Source organism: Salvelinus sp. IW2-2015, linkage group LG13, assembly GCF_002910315.2.
Source record: "Salvelinus sp. IW2-2015 linkage group LG13, ASM291031v2, whole genome shotgun sequence".
NCBI classification, from domain to species: Eukaryota; Metazoa; Chordata; class Actinopteri; order Salmoniformes; family Salmonidae; genus Salvelinus; species Salvelinus sp. IW2-2015.
Window position 1 is genome coordinate 12569870 of NC_036853.1, and position 11559 is coordinate 12581428.

At 47.2% G+C, this 11559-nt stretch overlaps 1 protein-coding gene across 1 annotated transcript in view; it reads right to left on the reverse strand.

Annotated features, from left to right (window-relative positions):
• LOC111971836 (semaphorin-6B) overlaps nucleotides 1-11559 on the reverse strand; it is a 129148-nt gene that overhangs the window by 18713 nt on the left and 98876 nt on the right. Inside the window, exon 16 of the mRNA XM_070446357.1 lies at nucleotides 9414-9472. Within this exon, the coding sequence (XP_070302458.1) occupies nucleotides 9414-9472 (59 nt within the window). The remainder of the gene's footprint in view (nucleotides 1-9413; nucleotides 9473-11559) is intronic.

Here is an 11559-nt window from a genome sequence, read left to right on the forward strand (position 1 = left end):
TAGAGCCCTGAGTACCAGGCCATTAGGACCTGATGGAGGAACAGTAGAGACCTGAGTACCAGGCAGTTAGGACATGATGGAGGGACAGTAGAGCCCTGAGTACCAGACCATTAGTGACCTGACGGTTGTTAGCAAGTTGGGTCCTACCAACGCATGTCCAGAGTGCATATGAGAAGATTACCGTGACTCAGTGGTCACATGAAATTTGACTGCGGTCATGACTCATGACTACTGGTGTGTGGGTAATACGGTAACCACAACAGTCCTATTCATACTTCACTTATACTGAGGAGGAGTTCACCATTCCTTTCACATTTCGCCCTAAAAATGCAGGGTTCACTATGGCGCTTCACATTAAATTGTGTACTGTGCAATAATATGCTGTGGTCTCGGTGTGAGGGAGAGGTCCCGATGAGTGTCTGTGTTTCCATGGCTCAGCTGGAGAATGTGGCAATGAGGGCTGCCCTTTCCTGGTAATGAGAATGAACCACCATTGAAATGCAACTTCCATATCTGGAGCAGCACGTTCTCCTCCCATTCAGACCCAATGTGTTTCTCTCTTTCTCCTCACAGAGAGACGATGCACATCGCAGTCTGAAAGGCCATTAGTGAGTGTCGCTTTTGGAGCCACTCTGCTTTGTGGCCGTGGCTGGGGGAGACAAAGCAGCTGGAGCAGGGAGGGGTGAGGAGGGAAGAGAGGGGAGGGGGGCAGGTCTCTCTCTGCCCCACCAGGCTGACAGCAACCCTCCCCTCGCCGACTCACTTATTAAACCTTAATGGAAGCCGCCTTGACTGTCAGCCTGACGAACGCTGAGCACGTCTTGGGCTTGCAGCTCCAATTACAGGAGAACAAGCGCGGAGGCAGGAGAAGCCTAGTTAGAGCTGGAGGTAGGGAGAAATGGGCCAGGCGGAGGGAAATTGAGCTATGGAGGCCGACTAACTAACTGCCATGTATTTGTTTTTGTTTTTTTCTGTGTATTCACCAAGCTACAGGGCTCACATTCTTTCATTTCTATGTTGCCGTTAATCTTCCCCATATCTCTCCATTCATCTGCAGCCCCCGTCTTCTATTCCCTCGCTTCCCTGATCTGCTCTTCCTCTCTCCTCCTCCATTCCAGTGGCATGTCCGTTAATCTTCCCCTGTCTCTCTCTGCATCTCCAGAGATATCCCTCTGATTCCTTCCCTTCATTCCTCCACCCTCCATCTCTTCCCTCGCTCCCTCCTGCCCTCTCTCCCTCTCTTCCCCCCATGGACCCTGGCTCGGAGTAGGCCAGCCTAATGAAAAGCCACAATAGTTAAGATTCTCTTCATTAAAACACTGGCAGTGTATGGATTTGCTATGCCCATGCTCACAAATTGGCAGGCCTTTCAGTGGTGAAGTTATTGATTTTCAAACCCAACGCGGTGTCAGTGACGGCGGGTATGTGGTGACTGGAAACATGCAGTTATTAACTGTGATGCTGGCTGCTGCAGTAGGGGATAGAACAGGCTGGGGATATGGAACTACTGTTCCAGAGAGTGGGTTGGCTCACACATGAAACACATCCTGCCTTCAAACTACAGTACAAAGCAGCAACACTCCTGATGGACATGCATATGACATAAACGCATCTGAGGTTGAAAGCGACTGACATTATCGGTGTTCTAGAATGATCTGAGGGACTTTGACCTAGGGACCCACTGTTTCTCTGCATATCAATGTACTTGTACGTACAATGTGCATGCACATGTCATTTTATGTGTGTACTGTGTGTACTCAGTGGACAGCTTATTAGGTATACCACCCCATTCACGAAAATGGTTCGCTCCTACAGACAGTGGGTCACGTGGCCGTGGCTTGCTATATAAAGCAGGCAGACAGGCATTGAAGCATTCAGTTACTATTCAATTGAATGTTAGAATGGGTAAAACAGTTTGAATATCTCAGAAACGGCCGGCCTCCTGGGCTTATCACACAAGACAGTGTCCAGGGTTTACAGAGAATGGTGCGACAAACAAAAAACATCCCGTCAGCGGCAGTCCTGTGGGCGAAAATAGCTGGCAAGAATCTTGCAAGCTAACAGGCGGGCCACAAACAGGCAAATAACGGCACATTACAACAGTGGTGTGCAGAACGACATATCAGAACCCACAACTCGTCAGACCTTGTCAGGGATGGGCTATTGCAGCAGACGACCACACCGGGTTCCACTCCTATCAGCTAAAAACAAGAAGAAGCGGCTCCAGTGGGCATGCGATCACCAACACAGGACATTTGAGGAGTGGAAAAGAATCGCCTTGTCGGACAAATCCCTGTTCCTGTTGAGTCAGGATTTGGCATAAGCTGCGTGAGTCCATCCTGCCTGGTGTCAGCGGTAATTACTGGTGGCAGGGTTGTAATGGTGTGGGTAGTGTTTTCCTGGCACATATTAAGTTCCTTGATACCAATTGAGCAACATTCCCATGCCTCAAATAATTCAGGCTGTTCTGGAGGCAAAGGGGTGTCCGACAGGGATTTAGATGGGTATACCTAATAAACTGGACACTGGAGTATATATAAACGTAAGTGTGTGTGTCTATGTGAATGTGAGTGTATCTATGTGTGTGTGTATGTAATATATGAGAATTATGGACTGAATGCACTCATGGCTCAGTACTCTTTCTACCATTATTTCTATCTTTGTTTAAAGAAAGACTCCAGGCACTATCTTCCCTATTCTCTCTCTCTCTCTCTCTCTCTCTCTCTCTCTCTCTCTCTCTCTCTCTCTCTCGTCTCTCTCTAAAATCCAAAATCCAAAATCCAAAATGGTATTTGTCACATGCATCAAAAACAACTGGTGTAGACTTTACCATGAAATGCTTGCTTACGAACACACCCCAACAAATAGTAACACAAGAGGAATAAAATGAAATACACAAGAATGGAGCTATATACAGGGAGTACCAGTACCAGATCAATGTGGAGCTATATACAGGGAGTACCAGTACCAAATCAATGTGGAGCTATATACAGGGAGTACCAGTACCAGATCAATGTGCAGAGGTACGAGGATTGTAGTGTATGTGAATGTGTGTGTATTTTTTCGTGGGAGTGTCAATGTAGTGTGTGTGAGTGAGTATGTACTGTATATGGTGTGTATATATAGTCTAGTGAGTGTGCATAGGGTCAGTGCAAGACAGAGTCAGTGAAGATAGTTCGGGTACCATTAACTAACTACTTAGCAGTCTGGCTATTTCAGAGTCTTATGGCTTGAGGGTAGAAGCTGTCTCAGAGCCTATTGGTCTGAGAGCTGATGCTCTGGTACCGTTTGCCGGAAGGTAGCAGAGTGAACCGTCTATGGCTTGGGTGGCTGGAGCTTGGCCCCAGTGATGAACTGGGCTGTCCGCACAACTCTCTGTAGCGCTTTGCGGTCAAGAGAGGTGCATTTCCCATACCAAGCGGTGATGCAACCAGTCAAGATGCTCTCGATGGTGCAGCTGTAGAACGTTTTGAGGATCCGAGGGCCCATGACAAATCTTTTCAGCCTCCTGGGGGGGAAGTGGGGCTGCTGAGCCATCTCTCTCTCTCTGTCTCTCTCTCTGATCTGGGTTCCTCTCCAGTGTGGTCTCCTTCCCTCCACCACTGCTCTGTGGTCAGACATGTTGGAGCTCCATAGCCTTGCTACATCATAAACATTGTGTTTACTCATAGGGTTGATTATCAAGGCATTTATAGTTCCTCTGACTACATTACCAAGGAAGAGTCATGACTGAGTGAGCTGGCTAGAGGTTGTGTAGAACCTTATAAGGGCAGGTCTAGGTGGCCTCTACTGATCAATATGGTAAAACATTTATGAACCCCAGCATGTGTTTTCAATTAAAATTCCATAACATTTCCACAAAACTCTGCTAATAGAATCAGGTTTTCAGCCGCCCTATTAGTAAAGGACAGATTTAAGTTTTACTAGCTCGGGCTCAAGGTACTTATTCCATCATAAATGCATCCACACAGTAGTCCACTGTGCTGCTACAATGCCATTGTGCTAAATGATAGAGCATAGTTGTTTTAATAATGGTGTGTGTTCAATTCATATCTATCACAGGAAGTTGACTCCATCCCATGCTCAATTTGATGAGAGGGAAACTGTCGGTCAGTTGACTGGTTCCTTTGTTATATTTTGTAACACTTTCTATTCACATGTTCCACACTGAGTGGGCTTATATTAGTGGGCCTATATTTTGAGACCTTTCTTTTCTTATCATGCCAGCCTTTAGGAGCAGCTTAACAAGGTTGAGGTTGTTAGCACTTTCAGCTGCATACAATCCAAATACAACATCTGGACTGTGGAAGAAGTGCTGAAATAAATCGTTTTCCAGAAAAATGCGTCTCGGAGCGATGTGGCTTTTTTCTCCCTTTCCCACTACTACACCCCGTGGCCTACGGTTATGGTCGGCGTTGGGCAGTAATTGATATTCTCAATTTAGGTGCGAAGGAAAAGCACACCATGGAAACTAATAACAAATATTCAAAAGATATGTCACAGGCAATAAATTCAAAATCCGGGCCGTGTTATTAGTTTAACGATCCACCGAGGGTTACAATCGCTCATTCTCCAATCAGGTACCTCGCAATCTTTCTCACATGCTATAGACAGAAATCTAGTGTGCCATGGCTGTACGCACCAGAATACACAGTATGGCCGCCAGCTGAAAACACAGAACTATTTGTTTTGGTGTTAACACCTCAGTGTTGTAGCATTGCATTTGTTCCCATCACACACTGTTTAAGGTTTAGTAGTGGGATGATTAAATCATCCAGCATTGGTTGGGACTCCAGCCCATCTGGTTGGCTGATTGAATCAGCTCCTCTGCCCTGCTCCTCTGATTTACGACACACGCTTAATGAAATGCCTTCAGCACCATACCGCCGCTCCGCCACAGGCCCATGGCTTTAGAAAATCCTCCTGTACAACAATGAGACCAATCCTCAGTGAGATGAGGCATCAGATAGACAGCTTTTGTGGTGAATTGAACAAAATCCCTTTAAGGTGATCGATACACTGGGTGTGGAGACTAGTGAGGTGAGGCCGAATGTTACCTGGGAACAGCATGCCTGATTATAGTCTCAGTGAAAGATAATGCCACGAGTTTCAGAGACGATGTCACTATGTGAGGGTTAGGAATGAGGCATTATGTGGCTCTGGGACTTAACTAACTGCTGAACACTTTTTCCTCAGCCATGCAGCGTGAGGCCTTAGAACGCAGTAGACTGAGGCAGTCAATCATCCTTCGCCAGATCAGCACTTTACAGTTCGAATGAATTTGTGTCTATGGGGTTCTTTATTTCCTGTTGACACGCAGAGGCCTGATGGCGGTGTGTTTGCCAGCTATCGGCCCGGCTCGGTCGGCACCTCACGGCAGCTGTTTGTCCTTTCATGCTCTCTCTGATACCCATCAGTTTTCACCTTGCTGCCTACTCTCTCTCCTACCACTCTCTTCTCACCACACTCCTTACAAGAGAGACCCACATGAAAGAGAAGAAATCCTTCAGGAGTCCTCGCACCTCTCTAGATATTCAGGTTTGATGCTGCACTTTGAAACTCCCTCACATTTCACAAACCTGCACCTCTCGTCAGACAGCAGGTAGGACAGGCCCAGCTCAAGCGTCTCAGATCTTTGTTTTGTGGCTGAGACGTATGTGAGAGGAACACAGGCTGGCGTCTGGGGCGTGTGGGTCGCCCTCCTCCTTCTCGTTGTGCGAGGAGCAGAGCTTTGATGGTCGGGCACGGATGACTTCGGCGTAGTAAAGGTCACCAAGATCTCAGACAGAGCAGTTCTCCTAGAGTGATTGCTGCAGTGTCTCTGCTGGGTTCAGCCTCAGGGAATGCATTTGTCATCTAGAGGTTTAAAAACTCTACTTACTGCTCCCACAATGAAAATATAAAGCACTAATCTTTACCGGCTCCTTTCAGGCCTCTAACCGACACAAATTAGAATGTGGTAAATGTGCTAACAAATGCTCCCTCCCGCTTCCTCTCCCCCGGAGTCCTTGCAGTTGTCACCCACTAACATGACGCAACCGCGTCAGATCTCTCCTGCTCTCGCTTCATTGCTGTGCTGTGGACCTCAATTAATTTGTGATTGCAACCCGCTGTTCTCCAGGGCAAAACACTGCCTTACATTGAGAAATATTTTCACAGCACCATAATTGCTTCCATCTGTAATGGCTTCGCTCGCTGGTGAGGGTCTGTCATTATGCCTGAGTGCTTTCAAGGCAGCGTGGAAGGAGTGAATGGTGAGCGAGCAGCGAAGGAGCGTAAGAGTTGACTATCGCGTTTTGTCTTGGTTCACACAGACGGAAACCTACTCGGCTTCCCTGAGACGTCTTTCTGGGAAAAGGTAGATTTGAAATGCGTTGACTTGGAACAAGTGATCGTGCCAGTGACTCTCTCCTGCAGTGACAGCATCCTCTCCCATTTGACGCCTGGTTTAATACAGTTGACATTAGCTGATGAGCTTCTTGTGCGAACAGAAATGCCTGTTGATTCCCACAGCGTTTGCTAGTGAAGCCAGTGGGTGCATTGGAACCGTATCACTGATACCAAGCTGTCTGGAGCGTTTGGGTGAAGAAACACCACTACAGGGTTCTAGCCTTTTCCTATGTACATAGTTTTACATTTTGTGAGAGGTAAAGGTCCCTTTCAACAAATGAAATAATAGACGGTTGATGTCTAGCCTGACACTTAGCTGAGCTTACCCTGTTGTAACTGATACTCCTGCAAGTTAGGTCATGACCTGGACAACCTGCATTCTGCAGTCGCGTGGTGCAATAACTGCTCATAAGTGGAGCTGACACGTTAGACAATCAGATGACGCCCGGACTCAAACCCTGCTCATTATTGTGTTTAGACTGCTGGTGTTTATTACCTGACAAGTTTAGAGGAGTTTTCAGAGCTGACTGGGTTCAACTCAAACATGATTAAAAGTCTAAGTCCAGCATTAGGCTTGGGCTGCTCTGGGGACAGAGTGATTGAGCTGTAGGCTGTGGGCTGACGCGAGGTAGGATAGGCCCAGACCCTCAGCATGCAGAGCCACGCGCATGCAAACACAAACTCACACAGGCTCTCCCTCTCTCGCTCACACACACACACACAGACACAGAGCTCTGATTGGACTCATCTGACTAAGCAGCCCTTCACCACAGGTCAGCTCAATTAAAAGCTGTGATGTCTCCATCTGCTTTGATCAGGCCTGATTTAGAGGAGTCAGGCATCCAAACGTCTGACATTTCAGGGGGGAAATCGCAAGCCCATGTCCTGAACTGATCTCTGTGTTGTTGAGTAGAGGAAGAGAGACAGTGACTGCCTCTCTCCTAACCTGGGCTGGGCTGAGGTAGACCACCATGGGATATACTGTTCCTGCACTGAATCATGCTCTAACTTTGATACTGTAGAAGGATAGATGGAGAGGGAGAGCAAAAGCGAGGTGTGAGAGCAGGAGTAGGCAGCCTCCATGTGCCAACTGACAGAGTAACTGCCTCGTCACGCTGTCGCTAACGGGAGCAGTGCCAACACGGTGACTCCAGACACGGCGGTGGCCTTCTCACTCCATTTGTCACGCCCCTGTCCAGGACCCCGGGCTCAGCCATGTCTCCTCCCTCACCCCCTCCTTCAGCCCCTCAGCCCCTCAGCCATCACGGCTGCACACTGCTTTATAGAATCACTCCTGATATTTATTAGACTCAGATCGAGCCAAAGAGGAGATGAAAATCGATTCCCCCTCCTCTCATTCCAGGGGTACTTTTCTCTGGCTAAGGAGAAGGACAGGCAGTAAGATGGGCTGTTAGCAGGGCTGTCCATCCATCTTCCTCTGTGGGGCGCCAAAAAGGGGGGGGGGGGGGTCTGGCTGGAGTTTGGCTGTGGCTTCAGCTCGGTGGGCCCTAGCCCGGCGCTGTGTGTGTGCAGTGGGGGCACCACTGAGGAGCGGCAGAGCCTGGCTACGCTCCCTCACTCAGGGAGAGAGAGAAGGAGGGAGATGGTGATGAATGCTGCATTAACCCATAGATAGATGGATGGAGCGCAGCAGGCTCTTTTCTATCTGCCTGCTACAGACTCAGACAGATGTCAGATAGAGAGATATGGACTGATATCCTTCTGTCTAATCTACCTCAGAGCTTTGGAGACTCACACCTGCCTTCCGTGTGTGTGTGTGTGTGTGTGTGTGTGTGTGTGTGTGTGTGTGTGCTGTGTGTGTGTGTGTGTGTGTGTGTGTGTGTGTGTGTGTGTGTGTGTGTGTGTGTGTGTGTGTGTGATGTGAGAATGAAGACGATACTTCACAGGTTTCAAACAGTAACACTATGAATGATGAAATGTCATAACTGGTCTCTTTTCTACAGCTTTTTGTCTTCCACAGACTGTCTTGTCTATTGATAGATACAAAGATACAGAGATCTGTGTAGACCATGTGAGCGATGTACACTGGGGGAACTATGTGCTGTAAAAACGGATTTAGCATCAATAGGAGGAGGAAATTGAAGCAGAAGTTCATCACTATCTAAGACACAGTGTCTAATGATTCTGGCAGCTGATAGACTGATTCTGACGCACCCTTTTGGCAAGCGTACGCAGGGCTACGGAGCACCATTCATCTTGAGACAACCAACAGCACCTCTGTCAGCAGAAGTCAGGGCCACCACACGTTTGTCATGTCAGTATCAGAACCGTTATCAAAGACAGCTCAGATTGGAGAATCCTGGCCACATTCGGAGCTGAGGATAATGCACTTCTATCTCTTCTGACCACACAGGGTCAAGCAAGCTTAGAGCAAGAATGACAAGCCACCGGCCCAGCACCCGTAGACAGAAAAAGAGCAGGACCCAGAGAGGTCCAGGGGTGGGAGAGCAGCTTCAAACAGCCCCTCTGATGCAGGATTAGAGGCACGTGTGTGACCGTTATGTACTATATATCTGAGTGGCTCTCGAGGTGCACTCTGAGAACTTGAAGAGGTGGAGCAGTAATAGCACACATGTCTCATCAGAATTAGCGGTGGGATCAAAAGAGCCACGGGAGTCGAGGAGATTTCTCTCCGAGGAATCGCTTTGCTGTGCCACCTTCATTTTCATAACAGAACACAACTAGGAAAAAATCAAGGTGAGTCTTCTCAGAGATGCATAATAATTAGCCAGAAGTGGAAAAAATTAAGCAAAGCTAGGGAAGAGAAAAAAGGAAAGATTCTAAACATTGCCAAAAGATAGAGAAAACAGAGAGGAGAACAAAGATGGGTAAAACAGACATGGGGATTTCATCATGGCAATGATGATATGGAGCTAGGCAGCAGTAGTGTATGATGTTCTGCCCTAGAGAAGGCAATTACGTAAGGAACACAGAATCAACACTAATACTTCTCAACACAGGTTGAGAGGATGGCAATAAACAGAAAGAATAACATATCTCACCGTCACAGTCGCCCAAGTGGGACACGTTGCCGTGTTCTACGTCTTGCTCAAACGGCAGTCTGGAAGAGAGGAAAGACGCAGTCATTTATCAACGGACACAAACAATACATAGTGTAACTGCTTTGGTCTGACAGAACTTTCTGCTTTTCTCTGGTAAACAAAACACTATGAAATGTACCAGAAAGGACAGGAAGAGTTTTTAGTGTGAAGTTGATAGTACTAATACTGTACAGTATACCCCCACCTCTGAAAGCACGTCTGGATATGCTCTTTCCCCTCGTACTTTAAAAACAATTTACCATTTCTACTTTGGTAATATGAGACCTTGGAAAACTAAAGGGAGCTCTGACATTATATGATGAAGCGACAAAATAAAAAGGAAATTAAACCAGTGAGTTCCAGCAGCAGTGAGACCAGACCAGGTGCATTATAGTCCCCTGGAGAGAGCAGGCCACTCTTAGTCATGGCCCATATCCAGAGAAACATCAGCTAGTTATTCTAATCTAGTGAATGTATACCATAAAGGCCCTCTAACGAGGAGAAATGGCTGCAGTTTGACTTCAAAATGGCCCCCGTCCAATGATGTAATTTAAACATGGAAAGTGCCCAGGGCTAGAGGGCAGGCTGCACAGCAATAGTCACAGACAGCTCACTGGGATGTGTCCCCTGCTCTACGATCTGCAATTAGTTAAAAAGGCCCAGACAACAAGCAGGCCAACTGAGTGTTTTACTGCCTGAGAGTGACTTTGAAAAGTTAGTTTACACTGAAGAGGTTGGAGGCTACAGTAATTGTGAATATATTGCTCGCCCTGATAGGGTATATTGTGAATATATTGCTCGCCCTGATAGGGTATATTGTGAATATATTGCTCGCCCTGATAGGGGTAATTGTGAATATATTGCTCGCCCTGATAGGGTATATTGTGAATATATTGCTCACCCTGATATGGTATATTGTGAATATATTGCTCGCCCTGATAGGGTATATTGTGGTGGCTAAATGCAGGCTGTAATCTTTAGAGTAGATGGGTAGGATGGCAATGTTTTGTAACAATACCTTCAGCTGAGAAAATGCTCAATTGTTTAAGGACGAATTGTCTACAGGAGGCCAGATTACCGGTAAAGTTATAACTGAGCAATATGAATGTAAAGTCTGATAAACAGGCACAAAACACCTAAAGTAATAAAACAATATCAACACATAAACTAATCAGTAAGGAACTTAATTGTCTTTCTTTCAATATAGTCCACATTACAGTCTTATATTATATTATAGTCCATGTTACACTCCATGTTATAGTCCATGTTACAGTCTTATATTATATTATAGTATAGTCCATGTTACTGTCCATGTTACAGTATTATATTATATTATAGTTCATGTTACAGTCCATGTTATAGTCCATGTTACAGTCCATGTTATAGTCCATATTACAGTCCATGTTATAGTCCATATTACAGTCTTATATTGCAAACTACTGAGAGTTTCTTCATTGCCCAGCATTGTTTTGACTTTTCCAAATGGAATTCATCCTCAAACTAGAACTGGCGCATCACTCGATACAGGATCGATGGGTAAGTTGACCGCCCTTGCTAAATCAAATCAGAAACAACACAGGAGCCTTAACTGTATAACGGTGAGGCCGTAAGGTGCTCTTTAAGGCTCTGTTGTCTGATACTGCTGGCACTGTACCTGTTTGCACACATAAATCAATAAGCAGCCTCTCTAAAGAGATATTTTATTTCACTGGGCTGGGTGGCGTGAGGGGAAGTGGTGGAGGAGTGGTGGGGGAGCGGGAGGGAGCAGTGGGGGAGCGGGGAGGGAGAGGTGGGGGAGCGGGGAGGGAGCGGTGGGGGAGCGGGGAGGGAGCGGTGGGGGAGCGGAGGGGGGGGGGGGTGGGGAGTGGGGAGGAGCGGTGGGGGAGCGGGGAGGGAGCGGTGGGGAGCGGGGAGGGAGCGGTGGGGAGCGGCGAGGGAGCGGTGGGGGAGCGGTGGGGAGCGGGGCGGGAGCGGTGGGGGAGTGGGGAGGGATCTTCCTATGGCAGGAGCACAAGACCCACACAACCCTGACAAAGACGTACACCCAGCTCTGGATATTAAGCTGTATTGAAAATGCAGCATTGTTGTGAACACACAACGGCAATAG